General features: G+C 37.2%; 1 protein-coding gene across 13 annotated transcripts in view; it reads left to right on the top strand.

Moving 5' to 3' along the window:
* STAU2 (staufen double-stranded RNA binding protein 2) overlaps positions 1 to 26,968 on the top strand; it is a 327,264-nt gene that overhangs the window by 195,271 nt on the left and 105,025 nt on the right. For 8 of the 13 annotated variants that reach the window (XM_032316746.1, XM_032316751.1, XM_032316745.1 and 5 more), the window contains one exon: positions 22,233 to 22,346. The exons of 2 other annotated variants lie outside the window; for them this stretch is intronic. In XM_032316746.1, coding sequence (XP_032172637.1) covers positions 22,233 to 22,346 — 114 coding nt within the window. Of the gene's footprint in view, positions 1 to 620; positions 2,368 to 22,232; positions 22,347 to 23,180; positions 23,264 to 23,469; positions 25,103 to 26,968 lie in introns of those variants that run through there. 3 more of the 13 variants (XM_032316744.1, XM_032316743.1, XM_032316754.1) reach the window with 3 other exon arrangements.

Here is a 26,968-nt window from a genome sequence, read left to right as displayed (position 1 = left end):
TCTTCCTCTTATTATTATTTTTTTTTTCTGAAACATTTTTGATTCTCTGTTCTGTATTCCAGTTGGTCTTGATTGGGTACATTTAACTCCTCATTCTGTCTTCCACAAACAAAAATTCTGCCTTCATACATTTGGTATTAGTATTTAGCACTAAGTTCTCCCTCATTTACAATAAGGCTGAATTTTTCTGATGATGATTTTACTTTCATAGCAGTTTTGAAGTTGGCATTCTGTTGCTAGTAATGATTCAGGTATACCGTGAAGGTACAACATCCTAGAACTCTATTATCCTAGGAGCTAATTAAACAGTAATGACAAGCTTTCTAGTTGTTTGAGGCATATAAACATGTATTTGTTTTAGTGGATCATGTTTTGAACTGTCTAGGGTAGCACCTGTCTCATGGTACTAACAGTTTTGTTTCACCGGTCAGTCTGACTGTAGCTCACAGCTCACTGAGCCTGTGTATATGAATTTGGGGATGGAAATTTTTTCCCTATTTATTCTTAGTTCCCTTTTACAACAAAACAAAACAAAACAACCCAACAGTCCTTTCTGGATAGAGCTTTTAAAAGAATTGCTAACTCTAGGACAAGGAAATAGCTGTGTTCTGATTTCTTAGTTGCCGGGAGAATCATGTACTGAATGATAACCACTGACCTGACCGGACGAGCAGCCGCGTGCTTGTGCGTAGGAAGAGTGTACTGCACCCCCAGATTTCACTGTTTTCATCCCCCTTTCCATCTTAGTCTTATTCCGTAAGACCAAAAACTGTAATCTCCTTTAGCAATGCTCTAGCAGCTCTGTATTGTGTAGAATGATCATGTATTTATAAACATTTTACGAGTTTAGATATAAAATCAGAAAGAAGATCATGTGTTTTGGCAGGTATTTTGCATGTTTTTTTGTTTGTTTGCCTTCAACAGAAACCCGATACTTTCAAATCTATTGCCAGGTAATCCTTAGTAAGTTTTTAATTAGACTATTAATATGAAATTGAAGAAGCTGTTACCAGTTATTGGCTCTGTCATCTGAAATTTGAAAGACTTAATTTGAAGTTAAAATTTTAGAATTTGTTTTTGTTGTTTACCTTAAGAATGACAATAAATCACTGTTTAAAATAAAAAGACCACGATTCATACAGTTAAAGTACTGGTAAAAAGCTTATAGTTTAGTTCTATAATCTGCACACCATGAACTAAAAATAAACTGTGATGAAAAGAAATTCACTGCTCATTTATAAATCTAGTTATTTAGAAATGTCTGAGAGTAACACTGCATTTTTATAGAAAAAAAAGCACAAAATACATTCAAGCTCCGAATTGATTTTTTTTGCTTGGAAATGTTACTATGGTAGATGTAATTTTGCTGCCAGAGGAACTACTTAAATTTTTTAAAATTTGTATTTATTTGTTACTTCTTGGTGATGGTAACAATTGCAATTTTATAATTACTTTAGTCAAAATGTAGAGTCTGTTTACCCCATTATTGGCCTGACTGCTCAGACCTCTTTCTAAAGCTTACGCTAAGATAATATGCTCTTATTTATGGACAAGTTAAACATATCCAAATTTGTGTACTGTGATTTTTACATACTATTGAATATAAACAGATGGTTTTAAAACATTGCTGTGCTGCTTTGGTCAAATGAGCTTGGTATTGATGTGGAATATTGTATCACTGATAGATCACAGCCTGCAGCTGAGCGGTAACAGAAGCTCTGTGGGAAAAGGCTTAGTGTCTTGTCAGGCACAGAGCATATCTTCATAATGTAACGGTAAAAGGTTATTTGTAGTTAAGAGTTTTAAAGTCTCTTTCTTTATGGGTAACTTTCTCAGGTGTCTTTACCTGGTAGGAAAACATGTAGACTGTTTCTTGTTCTTTAATGTTTCTATTGGACTGTAGCTTAGAAATTATAGGGCCAGCTTGTTATGCATTACATGCTACTCTGTTATTTTTAATTTCTGGAATTTAAAAACAATAAATTCTTTTTCTGTGTTTCTAGGTTAGTACTTTTTTTATTTTGTTATTGTATACTGAATAGATACGATTGCATATTGAATATTGTATAAACCCTTCTTTGGCCTTCCTTGCCCATTGAAATTTGACTTAAGCCTATCAGAGCCATTGTATGTGACAGCTATATTGTATTACAAAGTAAAAATTCATTAGTGTACTGAAAACTAAGTTGTTTTAACTTTAACATTTTTTTCATTACCCAATCTTTAATTGAAATTTATAAATTACAGAAAGCTTGTTTGCTCACTAGAATGTAGGTATTAAACTCACATCCTTTGCTTAAATCTATAAAATAATTAAAATTATTATACAATTGAAGTTATTAATAAAGCTGACTTCACAGATAAGAATGTGACTGAACACTTGCACATTCTTGGTAGTTCTTTCATCATTGCCTGAGCTCACCTAAAGTTTTTATCCTATTTTAGATGCAAGCTTTTGGATCCCCATCATAAATCGATACATGTCTCTTTGACGTTTTATTGAGTGCATTTTAACTATCCTCTTTTAAAACCTGAGTGTTCATATTGATTGTTTTATTATTATTTAAAGAGAATTTTTATTTCAGTAGTTCTGTGAGCCTTTGATTTTTGTCCAGCCCAGTCAGTATGCTTCTATAACTTCAGTGATTTTCACAAAAACTCATTAGAAATTACAGTTATACCAGTGTGTTTCAGGTTTCTTGTTATGTACCTCGATAATGCCAAAACTATTCAGTTTTTTAAAGACAGTTATTTTGGCAGAGACATTCTTGAAATGCTGTGCATTTGAACCAAAGTGGAAGACTTTGTTTTGTTGTGTTATAATTTACATTATTGTAAGTTTTAATATCATTAATATGTTTTGCCATACTAATGATATTAGAAATTTAGATTTGTATAATTAGGTAAAGGCAAGTTCCCTTGTCTTTTGGTTCTTGCACCAATTCTAGTGTACGTACAAGGGTTGGGTGGTACCCACACAGCACCAAGCAGGGTGTCTAAGAGTTCAACTCAGTTCTGATACTGTCTCCATGGAGACAGCATCAGATCCCACAGGTCTAGGTTTCAGTCCTACAAGACCCCCGCCCTTGTCTGCCAACTATGAGGTATCAGTCAAGCCCAGGTTGCTACCTGTACTTTTTTTTTTGAAGATTTTATTTATTTATTTGACACAGAGAGAGATCACAAGTAGGCAGAGAGGCAGGCGGGGCGGGGGGGTGGGGAAGCAGGCTCCCCGCCAAAAGAGAGCCCGATGCGGGACTTGATCCCAGGACCCTGAGATCATGACCTGAGCCAAAGGCAGAGGCTCAACCCACTGGGCCACCCAGGTGCCCCGCTACCTGTACCTTTGACTGACCAGCTATAAATCAGAGGTTCCCCAGCCTCCTCCTCAGGTTCAATTAATTTGCTAGAGCAAGTCAGAGAACTCAGAGAATTTTACTTACTAAATCACCAGTTTATTGTGAAAGGATATAACTCAGTACAGCTGGATGGAAGAAATGTCTAGGGCAAGGTGTGTGGCTGGGGCACACAGCTTCCATGCCTTCTCTTGGTACACCACTTTCCCAGCATCTCCATGTGTTCACCAACCCAGAAGCTCTCAGAACCCTGTCCTTTTGGGCTTTTATGCAAGCTTCATTATACAGTTATGATGGATTAAACCATTGGCCATTGGCAACTGATTCAACCTCCAACCATTCTCCCCTCCCTCCGAGGTCAGGGGTGGTGGGGATGAAAGTTTCAACTCCTTAGTCAGTTCTTGGCTCCATTTTCAATCACCTCCCATCCATAGATGCTTTCAAAAGTCACCTCCTTAACATAAAACTCTGTTGCTTTCAATACTTAGGAAGTTGCAAGTGTTTTAGGAGCTAGTTTCAGAAAAAAGGGTTGAAGACCAAATGTATATTTCTTATAAATCACGATATCACACTTTATTTAAATGAGTCATTAGAAAAGTAATTTGATTGCAAATAAAAATCCTTTTAGCAAATTATCCTTTCTAGATTAATTTAATTTCAGTTTGCTGCTCTGTCCCCTTGTTGTGATCATCCTCCATTGAACAGTTCTGATTTTGAAACCTTCAGAGTAAAATATAATAAACTAGGTTTGTTTTTTTCATGAGGAATATAAAGAAACAGTTGTTGTCTTAGTTAAACCATAATTAGTTTATTTTACAAAATCAAAGAGTTTTTGATTAGAGGAGCTTTTTTATTATTGTTTTAGTTGTTAATGCCATTTCCAGCAAGATGAAAATGACAGTAGAAAGCTTTGAAATATCTACTTAAAATTAAATGTCAGGAGAAAGCTTTGAAATACCTACTTAATTACAAACTTTCTTTTCAAATACAATTCAAACTTAATATATTTCAACTGATATGTCTCCTTTTGTGAAGTTTAATAGGATTATAACAGGCTTCTATTATAGTTATAGTCTTCTTTTAAATATTTGTTTAACATGTATGATGCATAACATTTTAACAATATGACCTTAATATAGATTACATTGAGAATATGGTGTGGAAGGTACTGGCCAGTCTGAGAATCAACCTTAATTCTTTCCCTTTTTTAAAAGTTTTCATTATACCTCATTTTTTTATAATCCAAATATTTATCATAAAAGTGGCTGTTTGCAGCTTTTTTTTTTTTTTAAGATTTTATTTATTTATTTGTCAGAGAGAGAGGAGCGAGAGTGAGCACAGGCAGACAGAGTGGCAGGTAGAGGCAGAGGGAGAAGCAGGCTCCCTGCCAAACAAGGAGCCCAATGTGGGACTCGATCCGAGGACGCTGGGATTATGACCTGAGCTGAAGGCAGCTGCTTAACCAACTGAGCCACCCAGGCGTCCCAGCTTTTTTTTTTTTTTTAAGAATGAGGAATCCAAGGGCACCTGGGTGGCTCAGTGGGTTAAGCCTCTGCCTTCGGCTCAGGTCATGATCCCAGGGTCCTGGGATCGAGCCCCACATCGGGCTCTCTGCTCTGCAAGGAGCCTGCTTCCTCCTCTCTCTCTGCCTGCCTCTCTGCCTACTTGTGATCTCTGTCAGATAAATAAAGAAAAAATCTTTAAAAAAAAAAAGAATGAGGAATCCATTTCTTTTCAAAGAGCAGTATAAGTTAAACTTTGTAGGTTTCTAAAAACAGAATATGGAGAAAGAAATTTTTTTTTTTTAAAGATTTTATTTATTTGACAGACAGAGATCACAAGTAGGCAGAGAGGCAGGCAGAGAGAGAAAGGGAAGCAGGCTCCCCGCCAAAAGAGAGCCCGATGCGGGACTTGATCCCAGGACCCTGAGATCACGACCTGAGCCAAAGGCAGCGGCTTAACCCACTGAGCCACCCAGGCGCCCTGGAGAAAGAAATCTTGCATGTACATATAACTCTCCCACATAGAAGTGTTTTCCCCAATTTCTTTTTTTTTTTAAAGATTTTATTTATTTAACAGAGATCACAATTAGGCAGAGAGAGAGGAAGGGAAGCAGGCTCCCTGCTGAGCAGAGAGCCTGATGCGGCTGGATCCCAGGACCCTGGGATCATGACCTGAGCTGACGGCAAAAGCTTTAAACCACTGAGCCACCCAGGCGCACACCCCCCCCCCCCAACTTTAAATATATCCTTGAAACGTAACTTACTGTGTCACTTCTGAGCCCAAATTTTCACCTACATTTTTACACAAATGGGTGTGTAAAGTGAAGAGAAGTTATTCGTAGTACAATGAGTAGAACACACCTGTGGGTTTGGCTTGGGGTCAAGGCTACTGCTCTGACTTGTGGTCACTCTTTAAAAATCCCTCTTGGGTTTGGCCTTTACTACTTTCCGAAGAGCTTGGAGAACTTGTTTTAGCATTTGAACTCTCCCCACGGCTTGGTCTTTTTATAGTGACCCTAAGCTCATATTTGTTCTTCAGATGGGCAACCCAAGTTCATGCAAACTGAATTATTATATTGTTATCATTATATTTGACATACTTTGCCAAACACCCAAAGGTATGCAGACTCCATATTACATAACTTTACTATTACATATTATTTAACAGTGGAATTACCAACTCATTCTGGTGAAATTTCCAACTCTGTAGAGAAAAATTCTAGTTGGAAGAAAGAAATCCTGATGCATATAAGCGTATCTTGTGATTAATAACAATAATACAGGTAAGAGGCAAACAAGTCTTGATAAAGTAGTGCATTATTACTGCACAAACTATTCAGGACTAACTTGACCCTAAATCACTGCAGAGTATAGCCTGGAAGTCAGATGGACAAAGACATTCATCTTGAGCCTTGATGTACCAGCACACATATAGTAAGACATAGAAGATATTTCAAAGGAAAAGTAATATACAACCAAAGAAAGAGCCTTTCCTACCACAGTGACTTTGATATGGCTCTAAAACGAGTGGTACAGAAAAAAAATGGCTGTTGTTATGGGCTTGTTATGAGTAGAAATATTTGTAGCTTTCTCTGTTTGCATCAGGAAAGATTTCAGCTCATTGTAAGAATTCTACTTGGAATCATTTGAAAATCAAGTCTTTGAAGAAAAAGAAATGCTTTTTCATCTAGAGGGGAACTACATTTCCTTTTGCTACAGAAGGTTGGCAATGATGTGATTTTTACTTAGTAGCATAAAATTAATTTTAATACCCATCAAGTCCCTTCATGTCTGGCTACTAGCAAATACCAGTGGTCATTCTAAGTCATGTTGAAATGATCTGTTTCCCTCTCTCCAGCATTCAGCTATATCTAAGATTTTTTTTTTCATTAGTGAGAGTGGTTAAAATTTCATGGATATTGTTCTTTTCTCACTCAGGGCAATTCTTGAGAGAGAGAAAAGGATGTGGAGTTACTGCACATAAAGGATTTTCTTTTTTTTTTTTAAAGATTTTATGTATTTATTTGACAGAGAGAAATCACAAGTAGATGGAGAGGTAGGCAGAGAGAGAGAGAGGGAAGCAGGCTCCCTGCTGAGCAGAAAGCCTGATGCGGTACTCCATCCCAGGACCCTGAGATCATGACCTGAGCCGAAAGCAGCGGCTTAACCCACTGAGCCACCCAGGCGCCCCACATAAAGGATTTCTATACACAGAAAAAGATATTAACATAGCAGGGGCATGCTTTATCTCAGAGATATATGGATAAACAAGAAAATGAAACTGACATTTATTGATTGACTCATTATATATTAGTGATGTAGGCATGTACATTATCTTACGACACAAGCAAAAATGCCTGGTACATATTTGCTTTTGGCTACAGATCTTTATTTTAAACTATTGTATAGTGTTTGAAGATTTATTCCTGTAAGTAGGAGTAGTTTGTGGTGATGGTCTATGGCCTTCTAGATATTGTTTTGTTTCAGTCATAGATTTCATTAATAAATGTATTTAAGCCCTCAGACTGTCATCTTTTTTAAGTATAAGAAAAGTCCAGAATCAAGTCCTAATATGGAACATTGAAGAAACAAGGACTACTGTTGGAAGATGACGCAGTGACAGCTTGAATAAATCTTATTAAGAGAAAAATGTTTAAAAATATTAAGAGAAAAATTGAGAAAAGAATTTCAGTATATAAAAGAATTAGATGGACATGAAGTTAACCAGACTAGAGATGTGTCAAGCCATTGAATACTGGAATTGATTTAACTGAAGAACAGAAAATGGAACACCTGCTTATTGACTCTGGGCCAGTACTCATAAGTACCTTCACATGCTAGGTAGCATGCCAAGCACTGGGCACAGGAGGAGTTATGATCACGTTGGGGAAAGACAGGTAAATAAATCCAGTATGTAAAAGGTTGGCCACCACCACAAATTAGTCCCATTTCCAGGGGTCAGTGTTTGAACATTACACAGCAGCTTGATAACAAAAAATTAAACATTTATGAAATACTGTATGTAATTCTGCCCCCATGATGAGGGGCATAATAAGGGTAACCTGATAAGTGTTCACTTGAGGTGTGGTTAGCTATGTCAAGAATCACAAATAGGAATGAACAGCTTTGACTGAAGGAATTAGGGAAGAATTTATAGCAGATGGGACATTTGAAATAAGTTTTGAAGAGCACATAGAATTTTCAGGTGAATAAGAACTGCAAGCAGAAGGTAAGCACTGAAGACATAAAAGGACATGGTATTTCATAAAATGCTTAGAGTCGAAGTGGCAGTGGTTCACAGGGAGACCAAGAAGCTGTGCTTTGCTAGGAGTTTAGATTTTTAGCTTTTAGGCAGAGACTGTGGCCTTATTTTTAAAAGGGTAGGGACATTGGTTTTATATTTTATTTATTTATTATTATTATTTTTTAAAAGATTTTATTTATTTATTTGACAGACAAGAGATCACAAATAGGCAGAGAGGCAGGCAGAGAGAGAACAGGAAGCAGGCTCCCTGCTGAGCAGAGGCTCATGTGGGGCTCTATCCCAGAACCCTGGAATCATGACCCGAGCCGAAGGCAGAGGCTTTAACCCTCTGAGCTACCCAGGCGCCCCTGGTTTTGTATTTTAGAAAGATAATTCTGTCAGCGGTACAAAGCATGAATTAGACAAAAAAGAAACAAGACTGGTAGCAAAAAACACTAATTAGAGTGGTTTTGATTGAATCCAGTAGAGAAATAACAAAGATTGGGTTAGGGCAGAGCTGGTGAGTGTAGAGGAATGGGGCTAAGGTGCACTTGTCTAAGCTACAGCTGAGAGAATTAAATGACCTCTTGTGCTGGTTTTTATGAGTACGCGTTCACTAGCCTGTTCCAGGTGGAAGCAAGATTCACATATGTTGAAGAGTAAGTAGAGACTATCTGAGAACACATAGACTGTTTTTTCAAGAATTTGAGAATGAAATAAAGTAAGATAATATGAATGTGACATGTTTTAGGCAAGGTTTTATGTTTAGTATTGATGAGATGAGTGAACTTAAAGGAAGCTAATGGGTTCCATTTTAAACACGTGAAATTTGCATTGCCTGAATAAAGTTGTGCAAGAGGTAGTTCTTAATGCTTCTGGTGATCAGCAAGAAAGGATAGGACACAGTTTGGAGAGTCATCTTTATACAGATGGAATTGAAGCCACAGAAGTAGTTAAGTTTGTGGGGCGCCTGGGTGGCTCAGTCTGAAGCATCTGCCTTCAGCTCAGGTCATGATCTCGGGTCCTGGGATCCAGCCCCACGTCAGGTTCCCGGCTCAGTGGGGAGTCTGCTTCTCCCTCTGCCCCTACCCCTGCTGGTGCTTTCTCTCTCTCTCTCTCTCTCTCTCTCTCTCAAATAAATAAACAAAATCTTGAAAAAGAAGTAAAGTTTGACCAGGGAAAATGAGTAAATAGCCTAGGAGAGATTCCCAATGAATATTAACAATGTAAAGAGTTCATTTATCCATTAATTCAACTGAAATATATTGAGCACCTGCCATGGGCCAGGCATACTTCTTGGCCCTGAGGATATAACATAAGTGACAGTCAAGGTTTCTGCTCTCATGGAGCTAACATAAAAATGGGTATGTGAGGGTGAGATGTGGAGTAGGGACAGGGAACATCCAAACACATATGATAAATTCAAACGGTGTTAATATCCAAAGGTAATAGTTGCTAGGAAATTAATTGTGAGATTAGTTATGATTATTTATGAGAAGTATATGCAAGAGACTTCATGTCTCCAACTGTTGTTTCAAAGATAGCTATAACTTTTTGATATTTTAAAAAGCCTTATTGAGCTATAATTATGTGCAACTAGACACAACCTTTTTATTACAAAGTTTTGAAAAATATATGCAACCATGTGACTGCTACCACAATCAAGACAATATTGCTATTACTGTAAAAGTTTTCCTGGTCCCTCTCTGCATCTTGTTTTCCCCACCTCCCATGGATCCAGATAACCAGGCTATCCTCTTGTCGCTAAAGATTAGCTTTGCCTTTTCAGGAATTTCATAAAAATGGAGCCATATAGTATGCACAGCCTTGCATCTGGCTTCTTTCATTCGCTATAATTTTTTTGAGATTCTTCCATATTGTATATAGTAGAGGGTTTTTTGGTTTGTTTGTTTGGTTTGGTTAATTTTTGTTGTTTTTCATTAAGTATTAGTCCACTATAGGGATGTATGCCACAAGTTGTTTCTCTTTACCTGTTGATGGACATTTGAGTTGTTTTCAGTTTGGTGCTATTATGAATAAAGCTGTTTATGAATACTCATGTATAAGATTTTATGCAGTCATCTTTCTAATTCCCTTAGAAAAATGCCCTGGAGTAAATTTGCTGGGTCACATGGTTAGTGTACATACAAAGTTATAAGAAACTATCAGACTTTTTCAATATGCATAATGTAACCTATTACATTCTTACTAACATGTATGAGAGTTCCATACATTGATATGATCAGTCTTACTCAAATAAGAGTACAGTGGTATCACATTTATATTTTAATTTGTATTTCACTAATGACCCATATGATGTTTTTCTTATGTGCTTATTGGCCAATTATAGGTCTTTGTGAAATGTCCATGTCTTTGTCAAGTTTCTAATTGGGGTCTTCTTTTCTTATGGCACTATAAGAGTCCTTTTTATATAATATTTGTGTTGCAAATATTATCTCCCTGCCATGATCTTGACATACTCAACTTAATTTCTTCTGCAAAGAGCCTATTTCCAAATAAGGTCACAATCAAAAGTATAGAGGTTAGGAATTTTGGAGCCATTGTTGAATTTACTGTATACTTACTGCTTTCATCTAATTTGGGAAATTTGAGGCCATATTTTCTTTGAGTAAGTATTTTGCACCCTTTCTCTGCTCTTCTTTTGAAACTACATATATACGTATTTTTTTAAATATTGTCCACAGATTCCTGAGTCTTTATTCATAAAAATGTTTTTTCTCTGAACTTTAAATTTATATATATATATATTTATATTTATTTATTTATTTAGATTTTATTTATTTATTTTGACAGAGAGAGATCACAAGTAGGCAGAGAGGCAGGCAGAGCAGCAGGCAGAGAGAGAGAGAGGAGGAAGCAGGCCCCCCGCTGAGCAGAGAGCCCAATGCGGGGCTCAATCCCAGAACCCTGAGATCATGGCCCGAGCTGAAGGCAGAGGCTCAACTCACTGAGCCACACAGGTGCCCCTAAATTATATTTTTTAATTGATCTATAAGTTTAATGTGTGTCTTCTTTAGTGAATTTTTTTAATCTTTGGATATTATATTTTCATTTCTCGAATTTCCATATGGTTCTTTTTGAAGTTTTGGTTTCTCTGTTAAGATTTCCTATAAGAAGAGTTAAAATAGGTGCTTTAAACACCTTTTGTACTCATTTCAACATCAGGTATATTGAATTTGGTCTCTATTGAGTGCCTTTTCACTGGAGTATGAGTCACCTTTTCCTGTCTATTCCAGGTCAAGTAATTTTGGATTGAATCCTGACTATTGTCAGTGATACAGTATAGAGACTCTGGATTCTATTATATTCCTCTGCATAGTTTCAGATTTTGTTTTCTGAAGCAGTTAATCTGGCTGGACTCAAATTCTAAACTTTGTCTCTCATCTTAAACTTTCTATTCTCTTGGCTTTTATGAGAGCAGTCTCTTCTGGTTCTCTATCACCTTTTTTGTCAACTGCCGAAAAGAACCTAATAACTTATTGGTTCCTGCTCCCTATCAGAAGTAATTTCAGTGGAAATTTTTGTAATTACATTAATGATAGAGGAGAAAGTTCAGGTAGTAATATTGTCCTAGAATAAAAATAAAAATAGCTGAGAAATAATCTTTCATAGATGGTGTTTGCTCCTGCAGCCTGAGCAGGAACTTACTTCTTAGCTTTTGGAAATCAGATAGCATTTATTGGTATCTCTTGGTTCAAGTTTCTTCATCCCCATTACTAGGATTCCCATGAATAGGCCTCTATTATAATTTTTTTCTCTCAAAATCTCTAACTTAAGGAGGAACCTTTAGCTTCTCTTTGTCATGATGCTTTGGATATTACAATTTTCCAGGCTTTTATGCCAGAAACTTTTTTTTCCTGCATCCTTTTTCCTTCTCATATCAGAAGTAGAAAGGACCACAGTGCACAGTGGCTTTACTTTTCTAATGAAAAGAAAATTTAATCTCCACTGATTCTCTTTTCTTGTGTTTGAAGATTCTTTTTTTTTTTTTTTTTAAAGATTTTATTTATTTATTTGACAGAGAGAGATCACAAGTAGGCAGAGAGGCAGGTAGAGAGAGAGTGAGGAGGAAGCAGGCTCCCTGCTGAGCAGAGAGCCCGATGCGGGACTCGATCCCAGGACCCTGAGATCATGACCTGAGCTGAAGGCAGTGGCTCAACCCACTGAGCCACCCAGGCGCCCTGAAGATTCTTTTAATATAAACCCTGATATGCACAGAAAAACTGATATCTACTCTAATGGGCACGTGACCTCTTTCAAGTCTCCTTTATTCTGAAGCACTAAAGGTTTACTTTTATAATGGCCTTTAAAAAATAATTTTAAATTTAGAGAAAGGTAGAAAGAACTTAATGCTAACAATTATACAACCACAATATCATTGTCAGCACCAGGAAATTAATAATGATGTAATCTTATTCAAAATTTTCCAGTGTTTCCTACTAATGTCTTCTTTCTTGCCCAGGGTCTGGTCTAGGATCCCACAGTGCATTTAGTTGTGATGTCTCTTAAATTTCTCCCGATCAAGTAATAGTTCTTTAGTCTTTCATGACCTTAATGTTTTTGAATAATATGATTATTTATTTTGTAGAATATTTTTGAATTTGGGTTTTTCTAATATTTTCTCATGATTGATTGATGGAGGTTGTACATTTTTGGTAAGAATATCACAGAATTGGTGCTGTACCATTCTTAGTCCCCCAAATGCTTCTGTGTTTGTAATATAATTATCTCAATATCTCCTTTACATACATTAAGTACCATATCAGTGTTACAATTTTTGTTGCTAATGCCCAACATATTCAGAAAAGTCAAGAAGAGAAGGAAAGTGTGCTGTATATTCACCACTGTTTTTACTCCTTTCTGTGTTTTTTCTTTCTTCCCAATGGAGTTCAAGATCCCTGCTTTTATCATTTCCTTTCCGTTTCAAGACCTTATGTTAGCCATTCTTCTGGAGTAGGTAGATTGGCAACTTATATTCGATTTCCATTCATTTGAGATTGTTTTGTGTTCCCCTTCATTCCTTAAGGATATTTTTGCTCAATAGAAAATTCTGGGTTGACAGTTCGTTCAGCGCTCTAAAAATGTGCCAGTTCCTTATGGCTCCGTGGTTTCTGCTGAGACACTGCTTTCAGAAGTGTCCCATCTCTGTAGGTCAGGAGTTGTTTCTCTCTTCCTGCTTGCTTCTAAGTTTATTCTTTGTCTGTAGTTTTCAGAAGTTTGATTATGTTGTGTCTTTGTGTTTATTCTGTTTGGGATTTGCCCTGCTTCTGAAACTGTAGGCTTGTATCTCTTACCAGAATTTAGTACATTTTAGCCATTATTTCTTCAGATTCTTTTTAGCCCCAGTCACTGTCTCTTCTTCTCCTGGGATTCTGATGACACAAAATATTAGATCTTTCATCATGATCCTGGAAATATCTGTGTCTCTGTTCACTTTTCTCCATCTATTTTCTCTCTGTTGTCCAGGTTGGGGATTTTCTATGTTTCTATCTACAAATTTACTAAATCTTTTTTCTGTTTTCTCTACTTAGTTTTTAATTTTGGTTATTTTATTTTTCAGCTATAAAGTTTCTATTTGGTTCTTCTTATGCCTTCTGTTTCTTTAATGAGACTACATTTTTTCATTTGTTTCAAGTGTGTGTATAATTGCTTGCTTTCTTTCTTTTTTTTTTGAGAGAGAGAGAAAGAATGAATAAGCAGGGAGGAGGGTCAGAGAGAGAGGGAGAAGCAGACTTTCTGTTGAGCATGGAGCCCGACATGGGGCCCGATCTAAGGACCCTGAGATCACGACCTGAGCTGAAGGCAGACGCTTAACTGACTTAACCAGGCACCCCTGTAATTGCTTTTAAAAGCATTTTTATAATGGCTTCTTTGAAACACTTGTCAGATGAATCTAACGTCTATGTCATCTTGGTGTTGGCATCTCATGATTGCCTTTTCTCTTCAAGTTGAGATTATCCTGGTTCTTGGTGTAATGAAAGATTTTCTGTTGAATCCTAGATGTTTCAGGCATAATAAATCTCTGTGTCTTATGTATGGCTTCTGTTTTTTTAAGTCCCCTGTTGCACCAGCTAGGGATCTCGGAGTGCCGCCTTGTTACTTGTTATGGGTAAAATTTCACTTTCTCCACTGAGTTCTTTTGACACCCTGTTGGGAAGAGGGGGGCATGTAATAACTGCAAAGTGGTGAAAGTCCTGACCCTCCACTATGCCGCTTCTGAGACCACCCCAGTGAGAGGATATAGCATGCCTCAATATCACTAGATTGAGACAAAAGCCTAGGAATCCAGCAGGGGTAAAAGTTATGACTCCCTTTCACCCTTCTCAGTCACTACTCTAGGTGGGGGATTGGGTCACCTCATTAATCTGGCAAGGGTAGAAGTCTAAGCTCCGCAGTTGGTTTTTGCTGATGGGAATGGGGGTGGGTCTGCCATATTTTCCGTGGTGTTTGGTTGGAATAGGGCAGTTATCATCTAAATGTTTTGCTAATTTATTCTTTTTCTGACCCTTTGGATAGAGCGAGCAGATTTTCTTGGGGTTTTATTATTGCTATTTTTTTTTAAAGATTTTATTTATTTATTTGACAGACAGAGATCACAAGTAGTCAAAGATGCAGGCAGAGAGAGAGAGAGGAGGAAGCAGGCTCCCCACTGAGCAGAGAGCCTGATGCAGGGCACGATCCCAGGACCCTGGGACCATGACTTGAGCCAAAGGCAGAGGCTTTAACCCACTGAACCACCCAGGCTCCCTTGATGTTATTATTATTATTTTCTGTATCCATTGTCATTTCCATGTTGCCAGCTTCTCTGGCATACAGCCCAGGATACATGAGACAAAGAGAAAACTGAGAGATTCACCATTCTGTTGTTTCTTGGGTCTTGAAATCCCTAGCTGGGATTCTTCCTCCTTGTCTCCTGCTGTCTGAATCCTCTTACGTTTGTCTTATATATAATACCCCAAACTTTTACTTGTACTTAGCAGGAAGAATAGGGAGATGTAGATCTGTTTCATCTTGTCTGAAAGTAGAAGTCACAATGGTCTTTGCATCATGAATGTAATTCTACTTGAAAACAAATATAGTATGTTTCTAAAATCTGTAATTCCTGAGTAGAAAGTAACACATTCCAATATTTCTTATTAAAAAAAACAACTAAATGCTGTTATAAATTAAACTGGTATATAATGAAAAGATTTGTAAGGTCTTGTCTTTAAAGTGATATGCAATACAATACAATAGAATTCTAATACATGAGAATTAGTTGGTTGGCCCTATTGGGAGGAGATTGTGTTAGGTTAACTTCAGTGATGTACTAACTGCCTAAATGAACTGTAATTTTCCTTTGACCTTGTTAAAAAGCTATTTTGTTTTAAGCCCTGTAGATTTTAACATCTCTTGTTATAAATACCTAAATGGTTATATGTGGGAATGTCAAAGCATGAGTGCACATTTCAAAAGACAGAAGATTCTTTTCTGGTAGCTATAAAATTGACTGTTAAAAATCACCTAGTGCTTTTTTTTTTTCCCCAATGGAGACGTCAAACTAAAATAACTATATAGGTGTGTGTATGATTTACTTTCTAAGGAGTTCTTCCTTAGACTTCCACTAGCATAGTGAGTAGAAACTGAAAAGCGAAGAAAAAAGATTTGGGATTTTTGTCATACGTGTTCATCCCTTAAAGTAAGAGTGCAATTATCTCCCTTGACAATATTGATAACACATCTGTTGTTGCATTTGCTGTGCAATTTTTAATCTGTGACTTACGCTAGACATAAATCTATACATCTCTGCCAAATTTTATACCAAGTACAGGCATGTAATTGTCAGAGCTTATCCCAAGCATAGAATTTCTGAAAGAGAGAAAAGATAATTATAAGTTGAGTCTCAGTTTTTATAATGTGACTTCCTTCATTCACTTACCCCTTTAGAGCCATTAATGTGACAAGCATATCACATACAGAATGAAACAGATTACTCTAACAGCTAAAATGCAGGTACATGACTGAACATGTTAAATATATGTTTACATTTTAGTTACAAAGGAGTTGATTTTAGTTATGAAAAGGATTGGGAAAAACTTTAGAGAAAGTCAATGACAGACATTATCCTAATGTAGTATTACTGTTAATAATTATATATCTTGTCATGTCTTTTATTATATTATTATGATGTGTTACAGTAGTAATAAGAATATCTAATATATATATTTTAATGCTAATCACGAGTCAGACATTGTTCTAAGTGCTTTTCATGGACTTTTTATTACATATAAATTAATTCATTAATAGAATATAGAACTAACATAATGTAGCTTTTTACTGTTGACCACAGTTGACCCAAATAAGTAAGATGATTTACATGTCATCAAGCAGTTAAGAATGTTTAATACAAATTTAAGCTATTTATTAGGGCAATATTTATCAAATAATAATGTTTCACATTTTGCCAAGAGAATGCTATTTTGTGTGTTAATAAAGATATAGGTCTTCCTTACTGCAGACTGCAAAAGTCAAGCATGTTTTTGGCATGCTTATTCTTAGTTCCAGTGTTACACCTGTCACTCTTTAGCTCCTTGCTGCCTTTTCTTCTCTGTGCAGAGCTTCTGAGCAGTAGCTAGAAGGGGATCTCTGCCTGCTTCTTTGCAGTAGACCCCACGGTTCATGAACCCGAGATGCACTAATCAAACTCGTTTTCTTGCTACGGTGATTATGCTAGGTATCACGTATGAATGCACAGGTGTTTATCTTTCCTTAGTGATCTAAAGAGCAACTTTCTTTAAACATGGGTATTTTTCACACCCTCCTCACTTTTGTCCCACAGGGAGTGACCATTAAAAACATCTGACAGCAAGCAGTTAACCATTTCCCACTGAGATTAGTAAAATATTTAGTAGTCCTGAAACATGAAGGAATTTCAGCCCTGCAGGAAATGGTTGGATGGAACTTATTTTGGAGGTAGGAGGTAGGGAATGGACATTCGCACTTGGATGCCTTCTCATAGTTCAAAATGGTGTGAAGACATTTACATACCTAGCTTTTAATGTAAATTATTCTAAGGCTTATAGTATTTTTCTTTTATTTCTTAAGTTATATGAATGGTTGAAGTGATGTGTGTCTCCTCTTCAGGAAAAAGAAATATCTAGACTGGCAAAATCAGTATTAGAATGGACAATTATAGCATCTCATCTGGGTTTATGTGATTACAAGTCAAGACTAGAAAACTTATTTTAAAATAAAAACTGTTATAGATTGGTACATTTCAAAGATAGCCACATTGTTTAATTTACATATATTGAAATTTTCCGCCCATCTTCTGATGGAATAATTTTTGTAAATCCATAAAAAAGAAACAAAATGTCAATTTATAGTATTTGATAGTGTTATAAATCCAAAACAAGTGCTATAACATTATAAAAATCAAGATCAATTGCTAACATTTTAGAGTACCAAAGATGGCAAAATGATATGATTTATAGACAATAAATCTTAAAGTACACATAGAAGATGACTTTTTTAATCTTCTAAAATTATCTTTATTCACTTTTCTATAATCAAAATCAAGGTCCTGTGACACTGCTTACTGAAATTGTTAGGGCCACGTTTGTAGAAACACACTGTTGCAACAGAAAATTTTGCTCTGTCAGTTCTGAAGAGGTAGTGGGATTTATTACCTTAATTATTTCAAGCTAGTAGTCCTAAGAATTCTGGCTTCTGCTGATGCTTTGAATCAGAGGAAACGTTTTTCTGTGTAGAAGGATGAATGTCACTTGCATATTATCATTTTTTGACATCCATAATTTTATGAACTCTAATGTTGTTATGTCCAAGAAGAAAATTGGAAACTGAACAGAGCCGTATCAAACTTGTTTTTACAAGTGGCTGATGGAGTGGTGTGTGAAGTGTGACTATCTCTTAAGGGTTCTTATCTATAGATTATTACTTTTTGTTTAATTTGGAATTGTCCTCAATAATTTTCCTATATTTTTCACATAATTTTATCTGCTTTATTGGGCAGCCTCAGTGCAGTGGGGGTATAAACATGGAATGATTTTATATTTTTCCAGTCACCACTTTACTCCATACTCTGTCAGGTCTCCCATTCATGTTCCTTTTTGATGTCTAGTTATGTTTAGCTTTTTTAAAATTTAATTTCTTTTCAGTGTAACAGAATTCATTGTTTATGCACCACACCCAGTGCTCCATGCAATCCGTGCCCTCTATAATACCTTCCACCAGGCATCACCAACCTCCCACCCCCCGCCCCTTCAAAACCCTCAGATTGTTTTTCAGAGTCCACAGTCTTTCATGGTTCATCTCCCCCTCCAATTTCCCTCAACTCCCTTCTCCTCTCCATCTCCCCATGTCCTCCGTGTTATTTCTTATGCTCCATAAATAAGTGAAACCATATGATAATTGACTCTCTCTGCTTGACTTATTTCACTCAGCATAATCTCTTCCAGTCCCATTCATGTTGATACAAAAGTTGGGTATTCATCCTTTCTGATGGAGGCATAATACTCCATGGTGTATATGGACCACATCTTCCTTATCCATTCATCCGTTGAAGGGCATCTTTGTTCTTTCCACAGTTTGGCGACTATGGCCATTGCTGCTATGAACATTGGGGTACAGATGGCCCTTCTTTTCACTACATCTGTATCTTTGGGGTAAATACCCAGTAGTACAATTGCAGAGTCATAGGGAAGCTCTTTAAAAATTGAGTCTAGTTCATGGTAAAATGCCAAACTCTGATCCAGTCAGTTTTGCTCAAGACACTTGGAGGAGGGAGGATGTACACTGATTTCTTTTTCCCTTCCTCTCATTCCAGTGTCATTGAATATAGATGTTAGGGTGGAGGCTTTTGAGACCTCTTCATCATACTCCATCTGTTTCATTTTGTGGCCTTACTCCACTGGTGTTGGGAGGCCTGGAAGGGGACCAAGATAGGGGGAGATGATGCCCTAACCTGGTTTCATCCACTCTGGTTTCCATGTAGATGACATTCATAATTTTCTTTAGGCAACGTTTAGTTTCTTCCAGTTTCCTCTGTCCCTGAAGGACAGCCATATTTCCTTTGGACTTTGCCAGTGGTTCTTGCCTCTGACCCCGTCGGTTGGTAGGTGTCTTTTTGTTTGGCCTGAGTATCCCTTTGGCTTCTGTTGAGCTTCTCTTTGGCTCATGGCTCCAAGGGCCATGAATATGTAGGGTGAACATATCTCTCTTCATCCTTTTTTTCATTTTGTTTTCAGGCACACTGTGTGCCTAGACTCCGTCAGCAAGCTCTCAGATATCTCCAAACTTAATCTCTTTATTTTCCTATGTTTCCAAACTGCTAGGGGCACATACTGATTTCTGTCAAGATTTGTTTTCAAAGGAAGCCTATCAGTTCTGCTAGGGGACAGAATGTAAGTACTCCTACTCTGTATTAACTTTTTTCTTAGAGCTACCCCACTCATTGAAAATGTTATATTTCTCATAAGGGTGACAATCAAGATAATTCCCTCCCCTTCACGTTCCCCTTCCTAGTTCTTCTTTGTATTGTTGGATCAGTTCTGCTGACCCTTATTAAGGGGTTGGAAATAAGGCCTAGCCTTAATGTTGGCAGCTCTTAGCTCTCCTTTTGTTGTTGGCTGTGGTCCTGGTGTTGATTCTAGGGCAGTAGAGAAAGTCCCATGGGGATTAGGTTCTTTTTAAGTGATTAAAAAGCCCAGTGTCTTAAGTAAAATAGATGTTTATTCTTTTCTCATGGAAAGGTCTGTAAGCTTGTAGTCCAGACCTAGTGTGATGGGTCTGTTTCATGGAGTATTCAGGGACCCAAGTTCCTGCCTACTCACCACCCTGCCATCTGTAGGTTTCAGACCTTGTCCTTTGGTCAAAGATGGTAATGTCTGTCTATATCTCAAGCAATGGGCTGACAAAATGAGTCAAGAAGAAGCAAAAGGCAGACACTCAAAATCTCTTTTTTTTAAGTTTCCAGAAAGCTGTTAATGGAGTTCTTCCATTTACCTTCTATTCAGTCATATGGTGTCTTAGCTACAAAGGAGCCTGGGAAATATGAACTTTATTCTGAGCATTCATATAGCCAGCTAGGAATTACTGTGGAAGAATATTAGAGGACAGTTGGCAGTCTCTGTCACATTCACTGGATGCTCTGACATTTTATTTGCAGCTGTGTGCAGACTTACATCTTTACGTTCATCTGTTCTGTATGAGTTATATGTGGTCACCAATGTTGAATGTCTGTGGGAAGCACAGTGTTTCATAGGGTATTGCAGGCTTCCTGGAGGAAGTTAATTCTTTCAGTAATAATATCTAAGCCATGGATGCAAATGCAGTTTGGAGTTTATATTATCTACTGAGAATGTCTTGTGGTATTTCTGTCTTTTGTAATTTTCATTTCTCTAGAAGAAAGAATAGAACTGCAATAAATTGGCTAACCAGGGTATTCACTGTCAATTTGGATATTTAGGGAAGTGGCATGTCTTTCATACAGACTTTCAACTGATGTCAAAGGACGATTCTGTTTTATTTTAAAAAGCATGTTTTATAATAGCACTCTATACGACATCATATTTTAACGGTACCATGAACAGCTGTGAGCTATAGCTATTTTAGTGTCACAATTTATTGGCTTTTGCATAAACCTGTTACGTGATAAATTTCATTTTCTCCCATCATATGTAGCTGATGCATAGTAAACAACACATCCACATGCTTGAACTCACATATACTGAGTGACCTTTCAGTTTGCTTAGGAGGTATACTATGGTGATTTAGAACTGTTGTCAAGACTTTTCCCCCAAAGTTAACTTGGAAAAACTATTTTTATAATAAAATCTCTAAAGTGCTTTGGAAATAAACTTTGTATATTTCCTCAATTTAAACTCTAAACTACTTTTTAGAGATTCCAGGAAGCTTCCCTACCGTCAGGGAAACTGATGGCAAATCTTGAGCCTACCGGCTTTAAAAAAGTTCAGTTATTATAATAGTAGACTAAGATCCATATTGTTGTCATTTTCAGTCAGATGTCTATTTTCCATGACAAAATATACATGGACCATAATCTATAATAAAGGTATATTACATAATATAGGGTATTACACAGCAGTCGAAATTAAGCTTCAGAGAACTAATGTGTGTTTTAATTTTCTTCCTCACAAATTCAAGATTTTCACCTAAGCTTTTATCCTAGACCTATACACATTTAACAAGTTGAGCCAAGTGATAACTAATAGACCAGTTTTCTCTGTAATATAATTAGTAGGAATTTCATTCTATAGGCTTGTTTCATTAATTTACCTCAAAAGCAATGCTGTTTTTGCTTTGTTAGCTTAGAGTTAAAATAAGCGCTGCGTGAAGGAACTTTTGTGAAAGTAGATAAATGAGAGGATGTAAATTTTCCCACTGTGAAGAGGGCCTCACACTTCCCTTTACCCCCGTTTACCCTACTTCTGATACGGAATGTGTCTTACATGTGGTTTTAATAATGGTTGGTTTTATTTAACTAAAAGAAAAATAATATGGTAACTTTATTTTGGTCTGCACATTAGAAATCATTTTAGTTTAATTCTATTTGATTGTAATGTCAAAATGTCAAGCAGAACATGATGTAGTGATAGCTGTATATATTTAATAGTGGTTTTATAGAGACTATAATGTAGAAATAGAAGAATGTCACTACCAATTAAGTGGCAGTCACACAGACATAGAGTCAAAGATGAGTGAAAATTCAGGTTGACAAGATTCCATTGAAATCAAGTGAACTTGGCCTTATGCTTACCCTCAAGTCTTTTATGCATTATGCGTTACGAAAAGCTAGACTTACAAAGACAGGTATAGCACTTAATTGCGAATTTTTCTACTGGCTGTAATAGTGTAAAACATTTTATAAAGCACTTCCTCAGCTCTTTCACAACTTCAAAAGTACTTAAAATGGAGTTAATAGATTTTCCATCGATACTGTAAGGTCCTGATAAGGTTTTAAATATTTGAAGCGTGTTCTGCATAAATTATTTGAATTCTTGGGGAAATATAGAGCCTTTGGACAGGACCTGTTGCATCTGGCTCCCTCTTACAAGTGGTGTTCAGCAGATTGCATGTGTTCTGTTATAGGTTCACTACTGTGATAGACAAAGTGGCAAAGAGTGTGTGACCTGTCTGACATTAGCCCCTGTGCAGATGACTTTCCATGCTATTGGAAGCTCCATTGAAGCCAGCCATGACCAGGTATAATATGCCACTGCCATTTTGCTGCGTTATGGCCCAGCTGATAAATCAGAGACCATAAAAATGGAAGCTACACGCACACATACAGCTTTGCTTTCCCTAATGTATTATCCACTAGCACCATGTCCTAGAATTTTGAAAAACCCACAATTTTTGTGTTGGGAAACTGGTATCTTAGGAGAGTTAAATTATTTTAGACTTCTAATTTGTAGTTCATTATTAATTTAAATATAGAATTCTCTTATACAGAAGAAATAATTGCCCTACAAGTTATCTTTCTTTTTAATAATTATGTATAAGAAGCAGGGTTAGCAAAACTAGATAACTCTGGAGTCTCACTGTATTATAGTCATTGAGTTCTGTTGATGAGGGTTGAATATTACAGAATGTGTTCAAAATAATTGAACTTTCAGAACCATCAACTTACTCCCATAATTTGGGATATTACTAAAATGATGCACCAGTGTTGTTTCTACTTTTAAAGCTTTATTTCTAAAATAAGGCTAAAAATCTGTAAAGTATATTGTTTAATAATAACAAAATTTCTTTGTTTAGTTAGCAGCTTAAAAATGCGTCGTGCTTATAAGATAATAGTTATTTCCAACTAAAATAATCATCAGATTAGATTAAACTAATGATCTGGGTCATAGAGTTTCTAGTTTGGAGTCAAAATAAATACACATGCACACAATTTACCGTTTGACTAACCAGCTGTGCTTTCTAAATTAACTTCACACGCAGAACAGTGGGCACCCATGTTTATATCCATTTCTTAGTAAATTTGAGAGTTTCTTATAGTCTTGCCTGACTAATCTTTTTTTCCTTCTCTCTGAGGAGTACCCTTGCATGAAAAGAATAAAAGAAAATAGTAGTGTATCATCTCAAACACATGATTTATTGTCCAACTCAAAAAAGACATTCTTTTTTTTTTTTTAAAGATTTTATTTATTTATTTGACAGAGAGAGAGATCACAAGGAGGCAGAGAGGCAGGCAGAGAGAGAGGAGGAAGCAGGTTCCCTGCTGAGCAGAGAGCCCGATGTGGGACTCGATCCCAGGACCTGAGATCATGACCGAAGGCAGCGGCTTAACCCACTGAGCCACCCAGGCGCCCTCAAAAAAGACATTCTTAAGGGCACACCTCTCTAGTTCATAATGTTTCAGATATTGTGGGGTTTCCAATCATGTTTTGTTGATTGATGGCAAGGTATTGTGGGGTTTAGGAAAAAGCAGCTAATTAGGCAGAAAACCTGAGTTTTAGGAACTAACCATAACGTAAGTTAGATGCAGCTACCTGAATGGATTCTGCCTCTCTTTAGGACCCTGTTTTCTGGAATGTTATATAAGGGAGTTGGTTAGATGACTTACAAGAACCATTCCAGTGCTTCCGTTTTATGATTCTGTGACTGATCTTCCTGCTCCCGGTTAAATGAAACCAACCAATAATAAGCAGTTGACAGCATATTGACCTTGAAAGCAGTTTTGAGATGACTGCAGTGCTTCTCCGAGTTTGGCCCTGACACATGCTCCTGCTGCAGGAAAGCATGCAATAGCAGTAGAGGGATGGGGACCTAAACAAACTTACAGAATACATTTTGTGTATAAAATGATAACTTAGCTGTATGCTGGGTTCGGGAGAAACGACAGGAATGTTGGACATGGTTCCTGCTGTCGTGGAGCTTGCAATCTAGCAACTTTACTACTTTGAATATTTATCAAAAAGTCTAGCGACTGCTGTACCCCTCTATATCCATTCATGGCAGAAACAGGTGCAATAGCAGCACAAGATAACCATCCTACAAAGAAAAGAAATGAAAGTGCTTCTGAAGCCCACACACCTAAGAAGAACAAGAGCAGCCCACTGTTAGCAGAGGTAGCATGTTGCTGTAAAATAGCACTGGAATGGGAATAGAGACTGAGATCAAACCTAGATTTTCCATGAAGTAGCCATAGGAACTTGTCTCTGTACCTCTTGGAACTTGGCTTCTTTAGGAGTGAAATAATGAGGCTGGTTCAGGCTTATGCCCAGTCCATGTGGCCACATATACAAAGCGCTGGGCTGGTGTTAGTCCATATGGCACCTTTACAAATTAAAAAAAAAGATGCTTCTTCCTCAAGGCATTTTACTGCTCTCCAAATCCGTAAGACGTATAGCAGGAATAGAACCTCCCCCTCCACACACACCCATGAAGTGTTCAGTACATAACCTGTACAACTGTACATAGAGGTCTTATACTTGATCTATCTGGAATGTCAGTTTTACTCAATGGTAAGTAAATAAAGTTATTTTTATGTTAAAGCAAATACAGTTGCATGGGAAATGATGAACTTGCATGAAGTTTTAAGGTAAAAAAAAGACTTCAGGAAAGGCATTGATAATGGTCAGATGGATGGATGGAAGATGGATGGTTAGATGCATAAATGAAGGGAGCTGTGACTGGAGTGGTCATCCTCCCTGCCACATGCTCTACTCTGGCAGCCTCTGAGGTACAAATGGAAGTAGGGGCATGATCAGTGCTCCTCCCTGCACTTGGATTACTGGGCTCCCTGAGGAAGAGAGACACAGTGAACCTCTGCTCCACATCCTGCAGCTTTTCTGCAGTATGTTGCCATTACCCTTTCCTCATACTGAGGGTCTGTGTAAGCAACAAATACTTCTTCACCATGCCAAAAGAATAAACTTGATCTCGTAAGTCGGAAAGTGTGGACCACTAAATACTGCTTCACCTATTAATCAGTAAATACCAGAAAACATTTTAAAGCAAGAAAAATGATGATCACTTACAAAATGTTTTCTTTTTCTTTCTTTTTTTTTTTTTTAAAGATTTTATTTATTTATTTGACAGACAGATCACAAGTAGGCAGAGAAACAGGCAGAGAGAAAGGAAGGGAAGCAGGCTCCCTGCTGAGCAGAGAGCCCGATGTGGGGCTCAATCCCAGGACCCTGAGATCACGACCCGAGCCGAAGGCAGAGGCTTTAACCCACTGAGCCAACCAGGCGCCCCTACAAAATGTTTTCTATTCTTAACTCATTTGAGCCAATGCAGTTGAGCAAACAATAAGTATTCTAGAAAAAGTATACATAAAATTTAGAGGCAGTCCTTCTTATGAAACTCACGAGGTTGTTATCTATGTAGAAAATGAAGGCAAGAAATGGAAGAACTGTCTAGCCTTGAACATTTACAGTTTACGTTATATTTTTAGATTTAACTCCAGGAACTCAGTGAAGTAAAGAGTAAATATATTATCCAGTGTATTTACTCATGTGTTAAGGAGTAAAAGGACAAGTACTGTTAAAAATATCTCTAGCAAAGGTCCATACCGATCTACAGAATGGAGGAGAGAGAGTCAGTATCAGCTGTATGCTGATGATATCCAAATGTATGGAACTTCCGATTATCCCGCCTCCCTCCGCCAAACCTGCCTCTTCCTCTTCCCCTGTCTGTTTCTTTTATCCATCCTGGTAGATGACACCGCCATCTACCTTGTTACTCAAGCCAAGCTCCTTGGAGCATCTTTGCTTCCTCTTTCCTCAAATGCTACATCCAGTTCCAGTATCCCTTCCTCTGAATTACATCTGTCACCAGACCACTTTCCACCACCTCCAGTGTTGCCATTGTAATCACTATTATGGGTTGGGTGTTTTTTTTTTTTTTTTAAGGTTTTATTTTTAAGTAATCTCTATACCCAACATGGAGCTTGAACTTAACACTCCCAAGATCAAGAGTCTCATGTACCGACTGTACCAGCTGTACCTACTGACCATCCAGGCACCCCTTATCATGTTTAACCCAGACAATTGCAGTAGTCTTTACACTAGCTTCCTTCTTTCTACTTCTGTTCCATTGTGTGTATCTTCCACACAGTAGCCAAAATTATTTTAACTTAATCAGATCATATTATTCAGCTGTTTGGAACCTTCCCATGGCTTCCCATCATACCTACTATAAATCCAGAATTTTTGTTATGGCATGTACGTCCCTATGTGATTTGGCTTTCTCTGCTGCTCCAATTGCAATTCCGACCACTCTCCTTTCCACTCAGTATCCCAGTTGGCTGCGCTGCCAGTTGTATCATGACATGAAAGAAACCAGTCTCAAAAGACTCCATACTATAGATGCAATGTGTGTGACCTGGAGAAGACAGAATGATAGAGATAGAAAACAGATCATTGGTTGCCAGGGCCTGAGGAGGGATTGACCATAAATTGTCACAACAATTTTTGGGGGTGACAGAAATGTGCTATAGCTTGATTGTGGTGGTAGAACATGACTGTATGCATTTACTAAACTTACAGATCTGTATGCTGAAAAGGGTACATTTTATTGTATTTAGATTACACCTCAATAAACCTAACTTAAAAAAATCCAGATTTATTCCTTTATCAGTGACCCATATATGGAATTGGCCCCAGAAAAATGTAGAAACATGACACACCCTTTTCTTTCCTGCGTTCTCTAAAAATGTTGGATCTACCTTACAATGCACTAAATTAAACTTAGAGCCTGATTTAGAGCTTCTCTGAATGTTAGTGGTTAGGTAAGTTCTGCTTCAGGCTCTCAGGATTATTATTAATCTCCAAAAAGTGGTCTAAGCCTGCCTGACCTCAGAGAAACGATCTGTA

Source organism: Mustela erminea, chromosome 16 (genome assembly GCF_009829155.1).
Source record: "Mustela erminea isolate mMusErm1 chromosome 16, mMusErm1.Pri, whole genome shotgun sequence".
Taxonomy (NCBI): domain Eukaryota; kingdom Metazoa; phylum Chordata; class Mammalia; order Carnivora; family Mustelidae; genus Mustela; species Mustela erminea.
The sequence above is the reverse complement of the archived record's forward strand: the minus strand, read 5'-3'. Positions and strand labels throughout refer to the sequence as shown.